General features: G+C 39.3%; 2 protein-coding genes across 3 annotated transcripts; one reads left to right on the top strand and one right to left on the bottom strand.

Moving 5' to 3' along the window:
* LOC106080402 (ubiquitin-like modifier-activating enzyme ATG7) lies at window positions 1-25,915 on the bottom strand. The gene is made up of 11 exons (XM_013241783.2): window positions 25,647-25,915; window positions 24,303-24,498; window positions 23,903-24,243; window positions 19,916-20,128; window positions 19,689-19,833; window positions 19,460-19,618; window positions 18,894-19,082; window positions 8,785-8,964; window positions 473-769; window positions 292-408; window positions 1-228 (listed from the first exon to the last, which is right to left on the bottom strand). Exons 1-11 carry the CDS (start codon window positions 25,847-25,849, stop codon window positions 184-186), a joined length of 2,085 nt encoding a protein of 694 aa, XP_013097237.2. The 5' UTR covers window positions 25,850-25,915; the 3' UTR covers window positions 1-183.
* On the top strand, window positions 3,381-8,772 carry LOC106080413 (32 kDa beta-galactoside-binding lectin). Of its 2 annotated transcripts, none has more exons than XM_013241793.2 (3): window positions 3,381-4,166; window positions 7,730-8,317; window positions 8,393-8,772. In XM_013241793.2, the coding sequence occupies exons 1-3, from the start codon at window positions 4,075-4,077 to the stop codon at window positions 8,676-8,678; spliced, it is 966 nt and encodes a 321-aa protein (XP_013097247.1). In that variant the 5' UTR covers window positions 3,381-4,074; the 3' UTR covers window positions 8,679-8,772. The 2 variants fall into 2 exon arrangements, with proteins under 2 accessions (XP_013097247.1, XP_013097256.1); XM_013241802.2 differs by having other exon boundaries at window positions 3,382-3,454.

Raw genomic sequence — 25,915 nt, 5'->3', positions numbered from 1 at the left:
AATTTTTTAAATGCTTAATACATTTGAAGCCACTTTCTAAACATGCATGCACAGACATAGGTATAAATATGTATTAAAAAATTACAAATAGGTATGACTGTAAAAATAAATGCATTGCTAATTTCTTTTTTGGGTGTAAATAAATATTTTAAACTTGGCAAAGTTGCAATAATGAAGCTTGATTTAGTCGTCAGATAAATCCATGTCAGAGTCATCAAATTCAATTATCTAAAATGAGAAATTAAAAATCAACTAAAGGTTTGAACACTCGAAGAAAGTTTTTCTAATCACCTCATTTTTTAAGTCCTTGTAGTCCGAAATGCCTGTCAGATCCTCCAAAAATTTGGCCGACTCGAAAACTTTAAACAAAAATTCGTTGTCCTGTTTGCGAAATTCGTTTAAAATTTGCTGTAATTAAGAAGAAGGCGACATTTGTTCATAAAATTTCTGAAATTTGGCCAATAGCACCTACCTCTGAGCATGCAATGCATTGCACAAATTTTTCCGTGGCTGGGAGCATATTTTCAAAATTACTCAAGCTCCCTCTGATGGAGTGTGGAATAATACCCAAAATACCTTCAGGCGTTTTTGTGGGTGAGTCCATGGCGGCTGCCAAACTTCGGGATGTTGCATAATAAGCAGGAGCCATTTCTTTAAGGGGATGTTGCAAAATCGAAACCAAGAGCTCAACAGCATAGCTGGCGGCTAGGTTAGATACACCAGGACGTGTAACTGTACACTGTTGGTCCAATGTACGATCTTTGAGAGACTGAAAAAGTAAAATACAAATTAAAAAATGGTTTTTTTTGTGAGCATTTATTGTAAAAAACAAAACATTTTGGACGATAATGTATAATTTTGGAGTATAATTGTATTTTGTGTAGCCAATACTGACATTATTGCTTGTTCCTTTACATAGCTTGGAATGGAAGCCTAAAAATATGCCTTTAGTTTTGCAAATCGAAACTCGAACTTTACTATTCGTTAGTCGTATAACGAAACCGTAATACTAATAATTCCATTCAAATGACGTCATTACAAAAACACATGTTTATGAGACATTGGATTTCATGCGCAAACAGTGAGTGAAATACAAATTAATACTCTCTCTCGATGGTCGTTTAAAATGCACTCTTTGATCTCCAAATTAAACAATGATTACATGCGCATTTACTAAAGTAGTACATGGTACAATTAAGAGGTAGGGTCATTAGCACAACAACAAAAATCTACCCCCAACGAAACTACCTTGAGTGGCAAATGCCATAAATTGAAATGTCAAAGTGGTTTTAGAATTATACATTGTTTTACAACTCATCTTCCACAAATGTGTTTTATATTTGTATTTTCGTCATTTCAACACTGTTTTGTTGCTTATGTGTGGAATATCGGATCAAAAAGAACATCCTTTCAAGATTTTAGAAAAATATTACAGCTGTGATATCAAGCCTTTGACATTTAGATTTACTGCAAAATCAAAAAAAAAAAATTGTACTCAGCTGTTCGCATGACTTCACCTTACTAGTGCACCCTGAAGTAGTACTAGCACATATGTCAATGGCAAACATACGGCCCTGTGAGAATTTTAGTATTTTAGGTGTTTCTCTTTTGGAGCAATAAAATTAGCATGCCAGTCTATTTTTTTAGGATAAATAATTAGACTGTCTTTGCGGAAATGGGAGTATACTTTCCTCGGCTATATTTGTACCAGGTGATGGGCACACTACCACTGTTGAAAAGACCAAAATATGTTTGTGTAGCTGGAGAGACGTGTTGGTGGAGTCCTCAAATAATTTGGCATGGCTGCCGAATGCCTTCGATAGGTCCAGTGCCACGAGGACCGTCCTATCACATGGCCTGGGCTGATTGAAGGCACGGCAAATGTGTGCGGTGATGGCATGCAAAGCTGTTGTTGTGCTATGCGGTCTTCGAAATTCATGTTGATGCTCGGCGAATGGAAATTCTCCTACGAGGCTCGGGAGGAGTATGCCTCAAGCGTCTTTGCTACTGGTGAGAGAAGGGAGATCGGTCTCTATGACTCCCCCAAACTCAGGTCTTTTCCAGGCTTCGGTAGTGGGATCACTCTGCCCATTTTCCAGCCATCGAGAACTATAAGAGTGTTCAAAGAGAGGTTGAGGACAGTAGTAAGGTACTCAACTCCAGGTAAATCCAGATACTTCAACATCAATGTAGAGATTCCGTCGGGGCCCAACACCTTGGGTGATTTGGCGACATGAATGACATTCGTAACTTCGCCCACGGTAAATTGTGATGGCTGTCTATCGGCTCGGAGACCACGAATGCAGCGAATGGCTCTCCTTTTTGCCCTGTCACTCTCTGGATACACAATAAATTGACGGTTGAACAACCAGACGCATCTCTTCGGATCAGTCACATTTATTTCGCTAAAAATGACTGAGGTCCTGTCATCCCGTCTACCGGGGTTCGGGAGTGACTTAACAGTAGACCACAGTTTGCCCGGTGCCTAAGTAACATTGTTTCAAGTATTCCAGACACAAATTCCACTTATGTTCGTTGACTGCCCTGTTTATTTCCAGATTCAGCTCACTGATTCTGGGATTAGTGGGGTCCAAATAACGAATCCCATCACGCTCGTCTGCGAGCACCACTGCCTTCGCCGGGAAATTGAGCCGCACTTGGGGTATTCGATCGGTTGGTATACAGCGAGTGGCTGCTGCGTTAATGATGTCTCGGAATTTCCTCTCGGGCACTAGCACATCCGAGAGGGGTGGCAGTTCACTGAAGCGGCGATTGATGTTTTCTCTGAAGCCAGCCCAATCGGCCTTCTTCTGATTGACAAACGTCCGGCGCTCAGAATTATGGGGAGGTGGTCTGACCCCAAAGAGATGATGGCTTGCCAGGATACGTCACTCAGAAGACCAGGAGATGCAATGGAAATATCTGGCGAGCTGCTGCACCTCCTCGTAATTCTAGTGGGGGCATCCTCATTCACAGTGCAAAACGTGGAGCTTTCAATCTGCTCAGCCAAAGCTATGCACATTGATGTAGGTCGTTGGGGTTTGCAAATGTTTTGTGCTTTTTTTTTTGAAAAAAAGCTAATTTTTAAGCAACTGTTTTTAGAAGCTACTTTTTGTGCAACCTTTCAAAAATTCAACGGTAACCCTGGCAACAAATGTGAGTGTGTGAGTGAGAACTTTTGAGAGTGAAGAGATACACTATTAGGCAAACAAACAGAGATCTCTTTGGTATTTTTTTTACACATACCTATACATACAAATAAGGTAAATATGTAAGAGACACATTAATGAATGCCTTAATAATTTTTTCTAAATGGACCAGCAAGCAAATTTGAGAATCCAAAAACTTGTTACATCTAAATGCACTCTCGAAAAATACAATGAAAAATAGTCAGTCATTCAGTCAGCCAGATGTTGGTTTGCAAAAGCCCCCCACGGGAAGCAGAACCTAAAAAGTAAACAAATATCAAGTGCTTCGTTGATGGTTTACCAGTAATGGTACACCCATACCTCTGGTCTTGGGCTACCTCACTTCGGATTCTCCTGCTGTTGCGTGCGTCTCATTAAAAAGTGAAAAACCTTGGTAGCTTGCGTTTCGTTCTCCCTCAAAAAGACCACGACAGTTTATTAAACACATTTATTGACTTTCTCACCATTTTGACGATTAGATAAAAACCAAAGTTTAATAAGCTGTGGACACCAACAATTTTCTTCAAAAGCAAACGCAATATTCAACTGATAACAAATAATTCTAGTCAATAATATTGTAAAACAGAAAAACTACTACGAAAACAAAGATACAAATGCTTTTTTGTACATTGTATTTCACTCTTATTCAGTATTCAGTCAGAGTTCTCATGGAAACTGTCGTAGCTAGCTATTAAATGCAATAGTGCTTAGTTGAAACCGTGTGCCTGTTGTAGAGCAAAGATCAAAAGAGGAACGAACCATCACATTGGAGAATAAATGCATTTAACGCTGTTTGGATAGATTTAATAAAAAAAACAATATTTACAACACATCTGTTTAGATAAACAGCTGTACACACACACACACACACGCACACACCTTCAAAATGCTAACAGATTTTGCGGGAAATTTAGCTCATCCATTGGAGTTTGGTCATGCATTGGAAATAGTAGGAAAAACTATCGATGGGGCTTCAAAGTACGTATGAAGTTACAATTTAGAATAACAAAATTATTTTTTTAATTTTTAAAGTACTTTACCTAAGTTTTTATAGCCCTTATGTTTAATACAAAATAACTGATTTGAAAACAGCCCTTATCAATGACAAGAAATGAAGGTGTACAGACCATTGAACATGATTAATCATCAAGAATTTATGGGGCATATTCTATATATAAAATGATTATCAGTGCTAGAAGTATTAAAGGCGTCACATCAAATACTGTAAACTTATGCTACAAAGATATTCCAGGAATGGATTATTAACTAAAGTTTTTTCCACAAGAAATTTGATGTACATATTCTCCAGTGATCCACTGTGCCAAGTCAGCTATAAGGAATGGTAGCTGACCGGGCTGCACCGAAAGCCCCCCTTACTTACTAGGACACATGGGAGCATCCCCTCACCAACTAAGGCATACAACCGGCTGCCACTCCCATTGCAGCCGGTTGTGACCCGATGGTATCCTCATCGGCAAGGGCTGCCGCCTCAGTGTACGTGTTCGTCTTTTTTCGTCATGGGAGAGGCACATCCCAGAAAACCCCGGACACTGGTTCTGTTCAGTTTGCCAGAACCGCCTCCATCATCGGTCGGTGTTGGTGAGGTGTAACTGTTGCATGGAGTGGGTACATTTCCGATCTTGCTCTGGCACCACTTCACTACGGGAGTATAGTCATACTGGATATGTCGCAAGGTGCTGTGCGAACATAGCCAGCAGTGGGTCACAAGCGTCCCTGTGTCCCGGTTAATGGCCAGGCTTACAACCCCGACATAAATGGGTTGCTATCTGGCCATAATCATCTGGTTCTAGGGGATTTTAATGTGCATCACACTTCATGGCATTCTCCCCTAGGTAACGACCAGCGTGGCATAGCAGATTGAGAGTTCCACGTTTTGCACGGTGAATGAGGATGCCCCCACTAGGATTACAAGGAGGTGCAGCAGATCGCCAGACATCTGCATTGCATCCCCTGTTCTCCTGAGTGACGTATCCTGGCAAGCCGTCATCTCTTTGAAATCAGACCACCTCCTCAGCAGCTCGCCAGACATGTGCGTTGCATCCCCTGTTCTCCTGAGTGACGTATCCTGTCAAACCGTCATCTCTTTGGAATCAGACAACCTCCTCATAATTCTCACCATTGACCGACTACACGACTTCATAACCTCTGAGCGCCGGACGTTTATCAATCAGAAGAAGGCCAATTGGGCTGGCTTCAGAGAATATACCAATCGCCGCTTCAGTGAACTGCCACCCCCCTAAGATGTGCTAGTGGCCGAGAGGAAATTCTGAGACATCATTAACGCAGCAGCAGCTCGCTTTATACCAGCCGGTCGAATACCCCAAGTGCGGTCCAATTTCCCGGCGCAGGCAGTGGAACTCGCAGACGAGCGTGATGGGATTCGGTGTATGGACCCCACTAACCCCAGAATCAGTGAGCTGAATCTGGTAATAAACAGGTAGTCAACCAACATAAGTGGAATTTGTGGCTGGAACACATGGAGCAATGTAACTTAGGCACCGGTTTAGGCAAGCTGTGGTATACTGTTAAGTGTATCTCGAACCCCGGTAAACGGGATGACAGGACCTCAGCCACACTTTGGACTTTTGTGTACCGAGAGTAAGAGGGCAAGAAGGAGAGCCATTCGCCGTATTCGTGGTCTCCGAGCCAAGGAACAACCATCACAATTTACCATGGGCGAAGTTATAAATGTCATCCGTGGCTCCAAATCATTCAAGGCTTTGGGCCCCGACGGAATCTCTACATTGATGTTGAAGAATCTGGATTTACCTGGAGTTGAGTACCTTATTACTGTCCTCAACCTGTCTTTGAACACTCTTATAGTTTCCGATGTCAGCAAAATGCATAGAGTGATCCCGCTACTGAAGCCTGGAAACGACCCGAGTTTGGGGAAGTTGTACAGACCTATTTCCCTTCTCTCACCAGTAGCAAAGACGTTTGAGGCATTACTTCTCCCGAGCCTCGTTGGAGAATTTTCATTCGCCGAGCATCAATATGGATTTCGGAGGCTGCATAGCACATAGCCATCACCGCACACATTTGCCGTGGCCATGTGATAGGACGGTCCTCGTGGCACTGGACCCATTGAAGGCATTCGACACGGTCAGCAATGCCAAATTATTTGAGGACATCGCCAACACGTCCCTCCAGCCAGGCCTGAAACGCTGGGTCGAAAATTATCTATATGGTCGCCAGTCATTTGTGGAATTTAGGTATAAGAAGTCGAAGCACCGTAGAGTTATATCTCCGGTACTGTTTATCCTGTACCTATCCTCCATTCTACCCCTCCAGATGGCATCATATCATATGCGGACGATTGTACGATCATGACAACAGTGCCCCACCCATTGCTGATATCTGCGATTGGTTAAACGTCTACCTCAACGAACTTGCGCTTATTTAGCTGCAAGAAATTTTCATACATCTGCCACCAAATCTTCACACAGGCATTCGAGACAGTCAGCCTTACAAAACTATATGAGGACATCTCCAACACGTCCCTCCAGCCAGGCCTAAAACATTATCTGTGCGAAGAGCGGCATTCTGACAGATCTGAAAATTATTCCATTGCATGTCACATAGCTGACGAGACCACACTGGCGCTGCATAACTTACCACAGATCGGCTAATTGCTGTATACATGGTCAAAAATATTTATTTGTCAACACCTCGGAAAGAGGTGTTCACCCATTATCCTGGGTCTTCTCATTGCAAATTCGGAGCATTGACACAATAGCTGCTCAACCGTCTCCAACCCCTTCTAGTCATCCTGCGGTAATGACGTCCAAGACCTAAAGTTGCAATGATCAGTCAGGACTCCTATAAGCAGTCCTTAATCATACTTTCTCAGCCCCAGGATAAACAATGTTCTGATACGGGAAATACACAGCCACAGGGCTTTTGACACCCTATAACATACAGCACCAGCCCATCGTATAAGGCGTCTACTCTACTAAGAAACTCACACAGTGGAGGTCTCATTGATTTCATGCCAAAATTTGTGGCGGGCAACGGATCTTTCTTAAATACTGAGTGCTATGACACTCGATATATAATGGCAACAGCCATAACGTTCCCACAGCGATCGGTCCTATGGATCGGAACGAGCTTACTCACATATGGAGCTTGACGAGAATCGCCTCCTTCACATACAAATGTGGTTACAATAACAGCCTACGCCAGTAAAAAGTATCTATGCACATTTTCAAGCGGTTAGCTTTATTTGTTCCAGCGCTATCGTGATTTCCAAGGACAGACGGATGGACCAGACATTGCTAGAGATGGATTTATAAAGTCAAGACGTTCAAAAATATATGTCCTTTATTGGGTCGCAAATGGAAATTGCGCACAGAAGGGCGAGACAAGTATGCTCCCAGTCCTATGGTGCTGGGTATAAACATTAAAATTTCTATGCAACTTTTGTAGATTCCGATTTTTCTCATTCTCTTGTGTGAATCTTTTAAAGAACCAATAAGACAACCATGTACTGCATTAATCTCTCTTTACTCATCTCATTCCAGATTTAATTTATCACTAATGACATGTAAGTCAATAATTAACCCCAAAGCTGATATTGGCTTTCGAATGTCCGTATATTTTCGTGAGAATATTATCATTCGAAATGCACGCATAAATGGTCAATGGGGCGAAGAGGAAGCGGAAGGCATCTCCAGGTATTCCCAGCCCAATCCAATACCATCGGGAGACTTTTTTATGATCTACATATTGGCATGTGAGGATAAATTTCACATATCCATTAACAGTATACCATATTGCACATTTAAGTATCGTTTGCCTTTGGAATCATTGCGTGCCATCGAATTGAAGGATCAAATACAGGCGATAAAGCAAATCGATCATCGATCGGTATTTCCAAATCCGTGGCCGCCTATACATGCCAGTGATTATTTTAAAGCATTTAGCAATGATGCCCCCATACTTTTTAGTCCTGGCCATGTCATCGTTATAACGGCAAGATGTTTTAACAACAAAAAGGGACAATTTATAATCAAATTTATGGATACGGATACCAAGAGAGAAGAGTTACACTTTAGTGTAAGGTTTGATGAAAAGGTTGTGGTGCGCAATAGCCATAATTCGAAATTTGAGTAAGTAGTCATTACCTTCAATATTATATAGACAATTTCGTAATTCATTTCTTTTTTTTTTTTTGTTAAATTGAGATTTGGCCAAGAGGAACGTCATGGCCACTTTCCTTTTGTTTTCAATCAACAATTCAAACTAGCCATAGCTTTTACGGAAAGCGAATTTCTTACAGCAGTAGATGGTTATAACTTTTGCAGCTACGCCTATCGCACTCCCAATATTCTACAGAAACTGGTGGGCTTTAAAATTGCCTGCACCAAGGGTTTACATATGCATGTAACTGGTGTGGACCATGTACAAACGGGTAATAGCTTGTGTAGAGGCTTTGAAGAGTTGACAAGATTTGACAAGGAATGTACCTAATGTTGAAGGGGCATTATTTGTTGGTTTCCTTATTATGTTGTTTGTCTCTTTTTGTATATTATTAAGCTTTGAAAAATAAACTGAATTATTAACAGTTGGTACTCACATTTCCTGGGGCTGTGACATCATTGCAAAAATAGCAACCCAATTGTTGGCCAGGTATGCATTTTAAGTTTTCCATTTCTACGTGTTGCTTAGCCATATCCATTTGTGGTTCTGTTGGCCTTGTTGCTCCATGGCGTTGAACTACATAACTATCGAATCCTAAGGCGGAGTTAATGACAATCTGAAATCGAAGAAAAATTCATATGTATTCATAAATATATTTTATTAATTCAATTAAAAAAAAAAGCGAGCTATGTTCGGCCGGCCGAATCTTATATACCCTCCACCATGGATCGCATTTCTCGAGCCCTTTTTTCCGGTATCTTTTTTTAGGCCAACAAAGGATAAAAGAAAATAATTGCTATGCTGTATATCAAGTTATGTTCCGATTCGGATCATAATCGAATTGAAAGTTGGAGACCATAGTAGAAGTCATTTTGTAAAATTTCAACCAAATCGAATTAGAATTGCGTCCTTTAGGTGCTTAAGAAGTAAAATAGGGAGGTCGGTTTTTATGGGAGCTTTATCAGGCTATTTACCGATTCAGACTATATGTGACACGTATGTTGGAGATCATGGGAGAAGCCGTCGTGCAAAATTTCAGCCAAATCGGAAAAGAATTGCGCCCTCTAGTGGCTCAAGAAGTCAAGATTCAGGTTCGATTTATATGACAGTATATCAGAATATAAACCGATTTGAACCACACTTAAGACAGTTGTTGGAAATCATAACGCAACACCTTATGCAATTTCAGCCAAATCGGATTATAATTGCGCCCTCTAGAGGCTCAAGAAATCAAGACCCCAGATCGGTTTATATGGCAGCTGTATCAGGTTATGGACGGATTTAAACCATATTTGGCACAGCTGTTGGAAGTTATAACAAAACACGTCGTACAAAATTTTAGCCAACTCGGATAAGAATTGCACCCTCTAGAGGCTCAAGAAGTCAAGACCCAAGATCGGTTAATATTACAGCTATATCAAGTTACAAACCGATTTGAACCACATTTGGCACAGTTGTTGGAAGTCATAACAGAACACGTCGTGCAAAATTTTAGGCAATCGGATAAGAATTGCGCCCTCTAGAGGCTCAAGAAGTCAAGACCCAAGATCGATTAATATGACAGCTATATCAGATTATAAACTGATTTGAATTATATTTGGCACAGCTGTTGGCTGTTATAAAGAAACACGCCATTCAAAATTTAATCCAAATCGGATAAGAATTGCACCCTCCAGAGGCCCAAGAAGTCAAGATCCGAGATCGGTTTATATGGGAGCCAATAAAACATAGACCAATATGGCCCATTTACAATCCCAACCGACCTACACTAACAAGAAGTGATTGTGCAAAATTTCAAGCGGCAAGCTTTACTTACTCCTTCGGAAGTTAGCGTGCTTTCGACAGACGGACGGACATTGCTAGATCGACTTAAATTGTCATGACGATCAAGAATATCTATACATTATGGGGTCTCAGACGAATATTTCGAGTAGTTACGGATTATAAATGCGCCTTTTATGGGGCCAAGTCTTTAAATCGAGATATGGGTCTATATGGCAGCTATATCCAAATCTGGACCGATCTGAGACAAATTGAAGAAGAATGTCGCAGGGCCCAACAAAACTCACTGTTCCAAATTTCGGCGACATCGGACAATAAATGCGCCTTTTATGGGCCCAAAAGCTTTTACCGAAAAATCAGTCTAAATGGCAGCTATATTCAAATCTGAATCGATCTGCGCCAAATTGAAGAAGGATGTCGAAGGTCCTAACACATCTCACTGTTTCAAATTTCGGCGACATCGGACAATAAATGCGCCTTTTATGGGCCCAAAACCTTAAATCGAGAAATCGGTTTATATGGCAGCTATATCCAAATCTGGAACGATCTGTGCCATATTACAGAAGTGTGTCGAGGGGCTTAACTTAACTCACTGTCCCAAATTTCGGCGGCATCGGACAATAAGTGTGCCTTTTATGGGTCCAAAGCCTTAAATCGCGAGATCGGTCTATATGGCAGAAATATCCAAATCTGGACCGATCTGGGCCAAATTGAAGAAGGATGTCGAAGGGCCTAACACAGCTCACTGTCCCAAATGTTGGCAAAATCGGACAATAAATGCGTCTTTTATGGGCGCAAGACCTTAAATCGAGAGATGGGTCTATATGACAGCTATATTCAAATCTCGACCGATCTGAGCCAAATTGAAGAAAGATGTCGAGCCTAACACAACTCACTCCCAAATTTCAGCAAAATCAGAAAATAAATTTGTCTTTTATGGGCTTAAGACCCTAAATCGGTGGGTCGGTCTATATAATAGCTATATCCAAATCTGGACCGTTCTGAGCCAAACTAAAGAAGAATGTTGAAGGACCTAACACAACTCTCTGTCCCAAATTTCGGCAAAATCGGATAACAAATGTGGCTTTTATGAGCCTACAACCCTAAATCGGCGGATCGGTCTATATGGGGGCTATATCAAGATATAGTCCGATATAGCCCATCTTCGAATTAAACCTGTTTATGAAAAAAAAAGAATCTGTGCAAAGTTTCAGCTTAATGTCTCTATTTTTAAAGACTGTAGCGTGATTTCAACAGACAAACGGACGGACATGGCTAGATTGTCTTAGATTTTTACATTGATCAAGAATATATATGCTTTATAGGTTCGGAAAGGAGGACACCGTATCGCAGAGGTTAGCATGTCCGCCTATGCCGCTGAACGCCGGTGTTCGAATCCTGGCGAGAACTTCCCCATATCTGATGATGTGCATTAGCATCGCTTCCTACAATGAGGCTCTTCTTCCTACAGAAATAGGCTTCAACCAGCGACTTAAGGTTTGAAGGCGGTAACTCTGAATAGTGTGCCATTATTTGGGAGAGCTAGTTAGTCAATGGTGTCAGTAAACTGAAGTGGATAGAGAATAATTGAATGATTTGTTATACAAATATATGGCCAAAACTGTGTGGTTACACTATCATTGACCTTTCAATATCTCCTCTTATTCTTAGTGTTAAGCATTGCATTTCTCGGACATTTTGGGCATATATCGTCCGACAGCGAAGAGCATCTTAAAATTGCTGATTTTTAAGCAAAAACATGGCTCCCTTTGGAATCTCTTGGGAAATATTCAATAACATCAACGATGATCCTAATTTGCTTTAAATTAACATAACTGCTAAGAAATGCTTGTTAAATAGTTATGTTGTCAATACAAAAGTCCAATCGTCCCAATGTGAAAGATTCAAAACCAAAATAAAACAAGGGAAGCCAGCCAGTGATGAGACTTGTTTATTTCAAGGCAAACATTTAGTTTACTCTTTGCAAGAATGCAGGCTCTGTGTCTCCCATTTCCCGTACCCTCGAGAAGTTTAAATCCCGGAATTCTTAGTCCACGAACCATTCCTCCACATACCCATGGTTCCTGGATAAGAACCACGTCAAATCCCCCTGTCATCAAGAGGACCTTTAGTGTCGTCGAAGCGGCCCTACAATAGTGGAGATTTATCTGTAAAAACCGGACCATAGGCAGGATTCAGAACTTCCACCACTGTTGTGTTAGCCTAGTCTTCTGATTCTACCAGCTTTAGCGATATGGTCGACAGTTCCTCAGGTAAGTGTTCAGCAACAACTCCTAAGTCGTCTCCTGATTCCCCAACCCCACCGCTTCTATAGACCTTCAGTTTCAACTTGTTGAATACAACCCCTTCAGACTTGTTAAGGTCTGCGAGTCAGCCGAAGTCTAGTACGTATATTGCATGTCTCCGGTCACCATCAGCCTCATCTACCAATCTTCCAGTCGGTGGTCGTGAGCCCCAGTTTCTGGCATTTTACACAGCGCATGGGGTTCGTAAGTTGTTCCGAAATATTTAGTACAGTTTTCCCAGTCGACCTTTATCTTATCTGGTCTTCTAAAGCAATTTAAAGTGAGTATAGCTGCACCAGAAGGTATGAAGTTTTCACTCTCGCGTTTGAAGGGTTATTTTTCTTGTCCAAAACGCCATTTAAAGGCTGCTCTTGTGACATCTTTATGATTCAGGGGGACAAAAAATCCTACCCAGTATCGAGTTTAGACTGTTGTGTAAGGTTATCTTGACTGGAATAATGTCTACTCGTTTCGCCTTAAGAAATTATCCGGCTGATGCCAGATCTTTATCATTAGGTCTTTAGTGCGCATTTCTGTGACATCAATGTAGTCTCTAGATATATAATCTAATCCTCTACCAACCGGAAACACGTTATATCATGACAACAGTTTCGGTTCTGCATTAGGCCTTTCCGGTAAAGCGGTGGCCACAAGGTAACGTGGTTGATGTCGATCATCAATTTCATTGTGTATAAGAATATCTCTGCATCTTCCAATCTTTGTCTCTTTCATACTTTCTTTTTTGCCCCGCTTGATGGGTCTAGATCCTTGAAGCTATTGCCATACGGGGACTCATTCCCACATACTTCCTTAAACTTCTTCAAATTAAGGTGTTTAATGCAAATGCAATGCAAATTTGCCCATGAATATTTCCACTAAGAAACGGGGGCAAACTTCTCACATAACACAGTGCTGTCCGATTAAAATTTTTATCTCAATGACAAGGGGCCTTCTTTTTATAGCCGAGTCCGTAGCGCGACACCTCTTTGGGGAGAAGTTTCAACATGGCATTGTACCTCACAAATGTCGCCAGCATTAGGAGGGAATAACCACCTCTGAATTTGTTTTTCTGCCCTACACCACCACTGTGGTACAGGGTATTATAACATAGTGCATTTGTTTGTAACATCCATCAGAATTCTGATTCGATTTAGCTATGTCCGTCTGTCTGTCGGTCCATGTCAATTTGTGTACAAACTACAGGTCGCAGTTTTCATCCGATCGTCTTCAAAGTTAACTTTTTTTTAGATTAACTTTAATAAAGATAGTTAAACTTAGACAATGTTTTTTTGCATTAAACGTCTGTCACATTTGTGTTTAGTTTAATTCTTGTATCAAATAGTGCCTATAATTCATTGCACATTTTATGTATTTAATCAAATTGCTCCAATCATCCTGTCGTTGTCCATTCAATATATTGATCATTTCATGATCAGCTAGTACTATTTTGCCAAAGTACAAAATTCGAAATTCTTTTAGCACTGGGCATACACCTACGAAATGTTGGATATTTTCGATAGCCCGCATATTGCAAAGGTTACATAATTTATGGTTATCTTCCACACCATATAAATTGCCGTTTAAGTTAAGCATTCCACCTCGCGCCTTTAGAATCCATATGATGTTATCTAACGGATTCTCATCTGTTATATATGAAAGCCCCTTATTATAGTCCAGATGTTTGTAAAACCGTTCTGTTGAGTTTTTATTTCGAATATTACCATAGATGTTTCTCAATTTTAAAGCCGTTAGCAGTTCAATGCTGAAAGTTTTCCATTGGACGAAAATATTCGGCAATTCAGGCCAATTGATGTTTAGATCTCTTGCTATATTTCTCAAATCTTTCACCCAAAACGAATTCCTTTCTATTAATGCTCTCGTTAGCATCTTTGGCAACCGATTATCATGGTAATGTAGTAAAACGTTATTTATATATTTCAAATGTAATCCCATCGTATATATATGGCTTTCTTCAGCAGCAGTTTCCAACATCAGTACATAATTTGGCGTATTTTTCGGCAGCCGTAAAATTTTTTTCATAAAAAAGCGTTGACGTTTGTCTACTTCATCAAAATGTCTAAAGCCCCATATTTGAGATGCATAGCTCTGTATTGCTCTACAAACGGCTAAGTACACCTTCCATTTCATACGTAGACTGATTCGGTTCTCCTTCATTATGTGATTCCAGGTCGTATTAAGAGCAATCTTTGCTTGCAAATTTCTCTTTTCTACATGTTTTTGAAAACTCAGCTTTGGAGTAAAAATTACTCCCAAATAATTAAATTCAGAGGTAATTTTAATTTCTTCCCCTTTATACCACCACTTTTCGAGAGAGCTTAATCTTCCACCTCTTCTAAAAATTAGCATCTGCGATTTTGCCATATTGACTGAAAGGTTCCATTTTTTGCAATAGATTTCTAAGTTGTAAATCATGCTTTGCATTGTTTCTATATCATCAGAGATAATCACAATATCATCTGCGTATAGTAAAATCCTCAGATTAATACCATTACACTGCAGTCCTCCCTCCAGGCTATCATGCAAATCATTGATGTATAAAGCAAATAATAAGGGTGAGAGCAAACATCCCTGTTTTACGCCAGCCTTAGTTTGAAAATATGCGGACATTTCCTCCCCCGTCCATACAGCGTACTGTGTATTAGCGTATAAGTTCTCTACAAGCTTAGCAAATTTATAGGAGACACCCAGTTCAAATAATTTATAAATTAGGGCTTGTCTGGACACATTGTCAAAAGCAGCGGAAAAGTCTACAAAATATGCATAGACTTTCTTCTTTTCGTCTAGTTTAAGACTTACTATTGCAGACAAGTTGTATATATTATCGTATGAGGAGTAGCCTCGTCTAAATCCTGCTTGAAATTCATTCAAAACATTCTCAGATTCTACCCATTTCCATAAACGCTCGTTAAGAATCCCCATCATTATCTTTGCAATACAGTTTGAGAAAGCAATTCCTCTGTAATTATTGGGTTGTTCACAATTCCCTTTTTTATATATTGGATATATAATAGATTTACTAAATGACTCATCAACGCTTTCACCATCTAGTATCTTATTATACTTTGTTAACAATATATTCTGGAATTCATCCGTTGCATTCACAAAGAACTCATAAGGCACTCTATCCTCGCCTGGAGCTTTGTTGTTTTTCATCTTACGCAGTGTTTCTCTTAACTCAGCTATTGATATAGGTTCATCTAAATATTGGTTTAATCTAAAGGGAGGTGCATATTGAATAGGGGCAACAACTTGAATTGGATTTAATAGGTGCATAAAGTAGTTTTTAAATTCATCTGCCGTTACGTTACTGCCAATTTGAAATTTTTGATTTCGGACTTCCCTTATCCAACGCCACCATTCTTTCGAGTTATTTGCCGTGTGAATCTTTTCAATCACATTATGAAAATAGTTTTCTTGGCTATTTTTACAAATAATCTTATAATGTTTTTGAGCCTCTAAATATTTGTTTTTTTCTTCAATCTCACCAGTTTTTCTATATGTGTTTAACAACCTAAAGCACTTTTCTCGTGCTTTGTTGCATCTTGAATCATACCACTGTTGTTTCGGGACATAATTCTTCGAAGGCCGCTCAGCTTTCCCAACCGAAGCCTTTATCACTTCCGTTAAGTCGCTTAACTTTATACATTCCATGTTTCCAATTTTGTTTGTCTCAATCGACAATCTTTCTTGATATTCCCTTTTCCGGTTATCCATCCATTGAATTTTTGGTAAAAGATTCATGGTTTTTGTTTTGGGGGTAACTCCTTTGACTGCTATATTTATTATTATGGGCATATGATCAGACCAAGCCTTGTTATCAACCTTAAAAAGTTCCACATTATTTAAAAGTTCATGACATACTCCACATATATCTATAACTGATTCTCCAATTGTACTTATAAAAGTAAAGTTTCCAACTTCATCTCCTTTAGTTCTTCCGTTTAGAATTAGCATGTTATTATCAGTCATGAATTCTATTACTTGCCTTCCTTGGCGGTTGATTATCTTGTCTTTTGAATTTCTACTTTCTAGACCCGATTGAAAAGTTAAAATAAACGAATCATCAATCTCCTGTTTAAACTCTCCGATTCTGGCATTTAGATCTCCCATTACAATTGGGTTTACAACATCATTATATAGAAACAGGTTTGAGATACATTCAAATTGCATATCCCAACACGCTGGTCTGAAATAGGACGGTACTAATGTAAAACAAACCTCACTAGTTGCAATTTTAAGCAGGTTTGCTTCTTCAATCCTAAATGTATATGAAGATATTCCCATGCACTTCAATCGTGTGTTTACGCCGAGTATAAGACCTCCTGTTGCTCTACCATATCTGCTAAAACGCTTTGCTGCTTCAAAATTCAAAGTAAATCCTTGAAAATATTTTTTTACAGACTCGTATTTATCTTCAGTTAAATGTGTTTCGATTAGTATAAATATGTCATGGGTTTTTATGTACTCAAAGAATGATGGGTAAATATATTTGTTTTCCAATCCATTTACATTGTATGAAATAATAGATATGTGTGTAGTAACTTGATTTTTTTCGTTGTTGATTGATAATGAATTATTTGATTTCAGTTTTTTGATTCCATTAGATTCCCGCTTAGATGAATTGTCAGCTCTTTAATTTGTTCGCCATATATTTTTTCCAGTTCATCAATTCCATCATATTTGCCTGCAACCAGTTTAAAATTATTATTCAGCATGAACCATTTATCCTTAACTCTCATTCTGTCTTCCCTTACAACAATTTTATGGTCTTTATTTATTGCTAGAAGCTTCCGTTTAATATCCAAAAGTTTTTTCTTCTTTTGTTGTTTTATTGGCTCCATATCTCTCTCAATAGTTATTCTTGTATTAGCTAATTTTTTCGTGTTCCTCAGCACTTCATTAACTGCTTCTTGATTTTCTAATTCGACTAAAGCAGACATCATATTATATCGTTCATAGATCTTTCTTACATTTACTATTTTTAGTTTGATCCCCATGTCATTTTGTATTAAATTTTGTACTGCTTTATAAATTGATTTATTTGTGGGGAGACCCCTTATAAATAATTTAGTACATTTGATTTGAGATTTTAACCAGTTTATTTGTCTTTTAACTTCATTATTTTCTCTAGTAACTTCGTCTAGCTTTTGTTTAAGCTCGAGGTTTTCATTTTGCAGTTTCAAAGTTTGTACAGGCATGTTTTTCGGCCTAGAGACGATATTGAAATTGGAAAAAATCGGTTCAGATTTGTATATAGCTCCATATATATATGTTTGTACGATTTGCAGTAATAGTGCAATAAAATAGTCGTTTGTTAACCGATTCTCTCGAAATTTGGCGGAAGGGATTTTCTTATGACTCTCCACATTACTGGTGAATTTTATAGAAATCGGATCAGATTTGGATATAGTTCACATTTTCACTCCTAGCCCGATTTTCACTTCTGGAGCCACTGAGAGCGCATTTATTGACCAATCTTCCTAAAACTTCGTACAACGCTCGGCGACTGCCGCAGTATCTGAGAAGTTTGCTCAGATTTAGGTATAGCTCCCATATATATGTTCGTCCGATTTGCAGTAATATTGCAACAAAATGGTCATTTGTTAACCGATTCTCTCGAAATTTGGCAGGAAGGATTTTCTCTTGACTCTCGACACTACTTGTGAATACCATGGAAATCGGTTCAAATTTAGATATAGCACTCATATATATATATATATATATATATATATATCGCCCGATTTTAACTTCTAGAGTCACAACCAAAATTTTGGAAAACGCTTTCCTCGACGACTTCCACAGTATCTGAGAAGTTTGCTCGAAATCGGTTCAGAATTAGATACAGCTCCCATATATATGTTCGTCCAATTTTGAGAAATATTGCACTTAAGTGCTCATTTTTTAATTATCTGAGAAGTTTGTTCGAAATCAGTTCAGAATTAGATATAGCTCCCATATATATGTTCGCTAGGTTTTGGGTAATTTTCAATAATGTTGTAATTTGTTAACCGTAGCTATTACAGTTTGAACATATTTGTTCGAAATTTGATACGGATTGCTTAATAACCCATCTGAAAACATGCCCGAGGTCCATCAAAATTGGTTCAGAATTGAATATAGCTCCCACATTGTACTTATATGGTAGGTGTTGGGTATTATACAGCAAGCACGCGCAACTTTTGCCCCTCCATACTGGTTTGTGATGTTCTCGCCAGAATTCGAACCCAGCCCCCAAAAATACAAAGAATTATTAAAGAAAACTCGCGAATACGAAAACGTTAGATACCAGTTATCGATAACAAAAAAGCATTGAAATCAACCGCAGTTCGAAAACGCGATGTTCTTACGACGTTTGCCCTACAACGAATATAAATTTATATGTTATATAAATATATAGTTATTAAAGCATACATTTGAGCTTGGCTACTATACTCACTTTTCCATATGCCGCTCCCAGTAATGTGGGCAACCAACGACTCTCCCTGGAATCTGTCAAAAGAAACATTACATCATGTTCTTGTACCAGCTCTTTTAATTTTTTAAGATCGTTTTCTGTTTGTGCTCGCAAAGAGTTGCCAACAGTATGGCCAGGCATGGGAATTTGCATGACATGACCAGTGGAAATCTATGAAAAAAAGAAATTGAATAATTGAAACCCACTTTGACTTGTATATATAAGATAAAAGAAACAATTTTTTTTAATTTCAAGTTGTTTGCCTGTTAGGGCAAAGATCATTAAATTTTACAATTTTTGTTTGATTCTCTTTCGAGACGAGCTCCTTTTCTATTGGCAAAGAAAATCTCCAATCATTGAGCTCGTCTCTACAGAGAGAAACAAACAAAATTTATAAAAGAAACTAAAAAAGCAGCTAAAAACCTTATTTGAAGCCATTATATCAATATGTTCTTTTTGAGAAATTGTCAGACAGCAGTCGAAACTTTAAAAAATCACAAAATTGACCCTTTGGACTTCTTTAAATCTCAAGTATATATTTGACTCACCGTTCCTGGATTGATTTTCTTCATGCAAGCAGCGGCTGCATCAGCCTTCATCACATTTCCCTTGACGGCATCCTCAAAGGTGTACAAATACTGGCGAACGGGATTGGCCAAGCCAACTTTGCCATTGTCGATAAAAGTTATATGCTTAAAACCCCAACCCTATAAAAATGGGTCAAAATTTTCGCTTATAAAATAGTTTTCCAAAATTATGAATTAAGGTAGCATATACCAGTAGCATCCTAGAAACTGCACAACCCAATGTACCAGCTCCAAATAGCAGGCATTTTGTATTTGCTATAGTATCCAAATTCAAATCGGGCAGCAAACGCCATTTCATCAATTTCAAATTCAGATTTATGGAATTTTCAGTAAGTCTAAAAAAGGAAAGTAATTAAAAAAATTTTAATTTTTTAAAAAGATTAAATAAAAAAATTTTAAAAACTTTTTGCTACTTACAATAAGGGATCCATGCTTTCCCTCATAGAGACCAAACGTGGCTGTGGTTTTTGATTCTTATTTAATTCCCAGCCAACAAATTTCAACTGGTCCATATCCTCAAAGTTACAAACTTGGTTTTGTTTAACTTGCCACAACAACGACAAATCAGGGCTCATGTGGTTGTCAAAACGTAGGCCAAGGAATTGCAATGTCTTTCCCACAAGAGAGTTACTGAAAATGAATATATAAAAATTATTAAAAAATTTATAAAAAAGTTGTAAAAGAAAATAAAATTATTAGACACGGGATTGCTCACAGCTATCCCGTGTCTAATAATTTTAGCCACGCAGGCTAAAACATTGAGGTCCGATTTATGTGGTGTTCATTGCTGTCAAAAGAAGCTTGGCTGGGTGCTCGACTGTCGCAAAATTCACTTGTTCTGGGTGGCGGGCCACGGAGATAACCCAGAGAATTGTAAAACGGATGAGCTTACGAGACTAGGAACTAGCCTACACATTTCAGGGATACTGGAATCTGTGGGTATGCCTCTAGCGACATGTAAGCTAAGTTTTCAGGACCAGGCCCAAAGGACAACGAATGATAGATGGTCACAAAGAGGGGGCAGTGAGCTTTCCAAAACTATGTGAACCAATCCAGACTCGAAGAGGTCTACCGCTTTGCTGCCGCTGGCTAGAACAGACGTCTCGGTCATTGTATCCGTCATGACAGGTCACTGTCTAATCGAAAAACATGCTGACAGACTGAAGATTGCCAGCAACAACTTTTGCAAAAACTGTGAGTACACCAAATTCTCAAATTTCAACTTTAAATCATGGCGTAGATTTGGTTATGCATATGTGTTGTTGTTGTAGCCACATTTGCATGTGGAGGTGGCGAGATGTTAGCAAGTTTGTTCCGGTCCAAAGGACCGATCGCCGCGGGAACATGTTGGCCATTGGTTATTTAAAGGCGCCAAAAAAAAAACTCGCCTTGTCATATCGAGCATAATAGACACTCTGTATTTAAGCAAGATCCGGTGCCGCTGCAGCTACCCCGTATACGAAGCATCCCAATATCCGCAAACTGTGGACGGTAGCTCTAAGCTGAGCTTCTCGTGATAACTACATATGACCACCACACGGTAGCTCTAAGCTGAGCTTCTCGTGATAACTACATATGACCACCACACCTAACGGAGCTCAAAGTTCCAGCCTGTGTGGAGTTCATGGTTATCCAGTGCCGGGATGGTGATGGTAAATCAGTCTAGCTCAATGGACCTTGAGATCCAACTGATCAAGCTGAGGATATCGGTGCCAGCATTGATACAATGTTACGAACAGCTGGAAACAGTCGGCCCGATTTGACGGTATAAGAATGTCTGATTTTTGTTTGCATTCTCTTTGTTGTACCGACCACTCTCTGCACACGTATACACACACGAACACAAATTTTTTTGTGAGTGGTGGCAAAACGTCGATCGGCTTGATGGCAATTTTACCATATGGTTTTTATGTTGTTGTACAAATGCAATTCTGCAAAATAACCCTCTTTCGAATTAGTGCGTTGTCTTGAAACCGTGGACTCAGACTGTTGATGGAGCATTGACTGCAATGTCATACCATTGACCGGCAGGGGATAGCTGTGAGCACCACACTGGACGGAATATTGAGGTCCGATTTGTGTAGTGTTCATTGCTGTCAAGAGAAGCTTAGCTATGAGCTACCGGGCTACCGTCCACAGGTTGCGGATAGTGGAATTCTCCATACGACGTAGATGCAACGCTAGTCGCGGACAATCAGCGGTATCGAGCGGAGAGCTTCAATAAGAGACCGGGCGGCACCGGCCTTGCACAAATTTTGAGTGCCTATGAAGTTCGTACCTACTGTGATGCGTCTAACAGATACCGGTACTTAGGTGTGGACACAATACCAGACATGAACCAACTTAGGCGCGTGGCATGGTAGCACGGCCTTTTAGAGCGCACAATCCGATTACTGGCATGTGTATATGCCTATAGTGGCATGGGGCTGATTAATTGCTGCATCCTCTTTCAACCTAACCTACTGTGATTGGTTGTATGTACCGCAACGATCCAGTCTTGTCTGGATTCTCGTCCAATACTTTGTGCTCTTGTCCTCTTAGTCTACTTTACGGCCTGAAATTGCTGAATAGTGGAAAGAAGTCCTTTCCGGTCCACTGAACCCTCACCATTTCTTCTTCATTGTCAAGAGCCGTGGTTTTATTTGTACAAATTATCCTGTTGCTATTAGGCTTGCCAGATGGTCGGGATTATCCCCTCTTTTCGTAGCTATCCCGACTACCAATTATTCGACAAACAATATAAGAAAATCCCGACTTTAAAGAGTCGACACAAATATTGAACAAATTGGAAGTTTAAATACGAGATACCTTCTTTTGTGCAATCAATTTTGTATATTTGGAGCACTTGAGTCACTTCTGTTCATCCATGCGTTTGTCTGTCTGATGTTTGCTCTAAAGACGTAGCGTCCTATTGGTCCTTGTTTTTGGTTCCGTTTTATTTATTTAGGACAATCGTATTTTCCATCCGTTTTTCTATGGAGTTTAGAACGATAAGTTGTATAGCCCCTTCTAAATGCCCCGTATGGCCCCCATATGCACCGTTTTTGAATGCACAAAAAGTACGTTATTTTTTTTGGCCTTTGTCGAAAGCACGATAGCTTTGGTTCGAATAAAGGTATCCGCTTGAAATTCTGCAATGTTACTTATTACAAATGTGGGAATTGGAAAAGGGTCATATGGGTTCAGTTATGGATAAAGCTCCTATATAAAATGGACTTGAATTTATGAGTCTCTTGAGGCATTCATTTTTGTCCGATTTAGTCTAAATTTGTTATGTAAAATATTTGTATGCCCTTCAACGCCCACACCGAATACCACCTACATAGATCCATAAAGAGATGATAAAAAAAGGGTGCGGATATTAATCCGCCCTATGCCGCTATGGACGTATTAACCAAAGCCAGTAATCGAGCATTCGACACATTTGTACACTGAGGTGGCAGCCCTTGCCGACGAAGGCATCCATCGGGTCATACCGGTAGGTTATACGAACCGGCTGCCATGGGATTGGTTGTTGTATCCCTACTTGGTGACGGGTTGGACTTTGTTTTCCCAAGAAGGGATCTCAAGGCTCTGGAATCCTTTTTCTTCCAGGACCTTATTCATACACGAATGAGGACATCAGGGCATTGAGTTCCTTTGAATCAAGGAATCGTTTAGGCATCAGGATGAGTGTAGGGTATTTCAGTTGGATTTCTTCGCGATCGAGCATTCGACCCATCTACTTAGAGCCCAACATCTGGCACGCTCCTGAAAGTGAAACTTCCAATTCAGTTTCCTGTCCAAGATCACACCTAAATATTTTGTCTTGTCAGATATCGAAATCGTTCTATTGAGGAAACGTGGTGCATTAAATTGGCCCACTTTTATCTTTCTCGTGAACAAGCAGAGTTCAGTCTTTTCTGGGTTGACATTGAGAACCCTAGGTCTAGCCCAATCGTATAGCATCTGCAAGACTCTTTTGGACCTGCGGCATAGCTGGTTCAGATCCTTGCGCCTTAGAAGACGGGCTCATATCCCTCCTCAGTCAGCATCCGTAATAGGTCATTTATGGTGGTCACACATAGGAGTGGCGATAAAATGCCCCCTGAGGCGTGCCCTTCGACACTTTCTCCCTTACATTTATGCCACAATTCGCCCGTTTATATACGAGAAATCTTGCTTTTTCAGAGATTTTTCGGTTTGCTTTTGTTCTCCAAAACTTTTCCTCCTCATGTGGCTGAATAGCCATATTAATTTAAGTCAAACTGTATTTACATTAGAATTATAGGTGGTAATTACGATACACGTAAAATAGGCCTTTATAATCTTTCTTTGTAATGATGTGAAATAATAAAATAGAAAAAAAATAAATTAAGATTCATATCTACTGTATATATATATACTGATGTATTATTAACTTACCATTTATACAACACAAAAGCCACATATATTCTCATCAACCACGAAGGATATTCATGTTCACTATTATCTGCAAAACAAAAATATACATTGTCCAAATCGATGTTCTCCTTGAAATTCTCTATGAATTCCTTTAACGAAATACACTTTCGTTGACCTTCTGCGGCACGTAGAACAAAGAAATTTTGTTGGCTTTCTTGCAAAGAACATGCGTTTAAAATCTGTTTTATCGTTGCGAATTTTGAATGATTCGATAGTTTTTCCACTGGACTTTCTACACTCAATGTAGATGTCAAAGGACAGGGAAAGGCAAACCAGTAATAATAATTATGATCTTTTAAATCCTGGAAGTATAAAATTGCATTATATTTTGAATATAAGCTTTTAATTAAGTTTCGCATACCGCAAATGAAAGAATGAAGAATCTCGCTAGTAGGCTTGGATCATCTAGAACAGCATCAGATTGAATGTCCTTTAAAAGTTTCAAACCTTGTTCTTTAAGGAGAGCATTTTTATCACAAGTTTTAAATTCTTCAATGGTGTTTTTATTGAAAATGATACCATGGGCCTGGAAACAAAATTTGGGTGCTTTAAAATCTCTGAAATTAAACAAAAGCAATACTTTAGAAACTTGTCTAACAGCTTTGATTAAAAAATTAAGTTTTTGGCAACAAAAGAATGATTAGAAATGCAGACACCTATAACTAATCGTAAAGTTTATCTGAGACCTACAAAATATTGATATTTTTTGGCCGTTGTTATGTTTGAAGTGGTGGCGGGTTAGTTAAGTGCATTGAATCTTATACACGTGCCAATTATTATCGAATAGATAATTCCCATATTTCTAATAATGGAACTTTTAAAACCCTACACCACTATTATTCGTGGAGGAGCTCATTTTTGCTTCTCTCATATCAAAAAGTACTGTCCAGTTTAAGTTTTTTCTAAATGATAACACACCTCCTTTTAATAGCCGAGTTTGAACGGCGCAGGGGAACACCATGTAAATGTAAATTTTGCCCATGAACATTCCACTAGTGAACAGGGGCAAACTTTTCGCATATCAATGAGTGCAGTCCGATTTAAGTTAAAGCTCAATGATAAGGGGCCTCCTTTTCATAACCGAGTCCGAACGGCGTGCCGCAGTGCGACACATCTTTGGAGAGAAGGCATAGTACCTCACAAATGTTGCCAGCATTAGGAGGGGAAAACCACTGCTGAAAAGCTTTTTCTGATGGTCTCGCCAGGATTCGAATCCAGGCGTTCATCATCATAGGCGGCCATGCTATAAATATACATTTACTACGCCGATTAGCCACTTAAATGCCGAACAAAGCAAATAATGATGGGTATGAGGCATCCTTTGCCTTTTAAAAAACAAATTGCTAATAATAGTTGCTGTTGTTTGAGCAGTTTGTTATACACTGAGGTGGCAGCCCTTGCCGAAGAAGGAATCCATCGAGTCACTCCGGTACGTACAACCGGCTGCCATGGGATTGCGCAAATAATAGTGTCTGGCTTATGCTATCTGCGGCATTTGTATATATGGTCATTTAAACACGTACACTATCATCTTCCACCCACCAACAATACACCCTATGTCGCCTAGGCGATGACGTATCATTGTAATGCTCTTTGTATAGAACATAGTGAAAGCTATGGTTCATCGACATCACTCTTTCGTATAATTAAATCAAACAATGGATGGGGATTTTCTTTTATCTTTGTGAAATATAAATTTGCTTACCCATTGAATGCTGTATAATCAACTTCCAATAGACATGATTTTGCATTTCGATTTGTGTAGTAACCAGCTATGAGTCTGGGCTTATCATCCAGACGATCCAAATCCAATTTGATTTCGGCCAATTTATGCCAAAATGTTGGACTCACAAATGATTGCAATGGTGCAAATTGTAAAATTTCTTCTCCCGCAGTAGACGTCGACATGATTTTGCTTGCGTTTATTATTTATCTCTGAAATGTTTATCGCCCAAATACACAGTGCCATAAACA

The sequence above is a fragment of the Stomoxys calcitrans genome, chromosome 5 (genome assembly GCF_963082655.1).
Source record: "Stomoxys calcitrans chromosome 5, idStoCalc2.1, whole genome shotgun sequence".
NCBI lineage: Eukaryota > Metazoa > Arthropoda > Insecta > Diptera > Muscidae > Stomoxys > Stomoxys calcitrans.
This window is presented reverse-complemented; position numbering and strand designations above follow the sequence as displayed.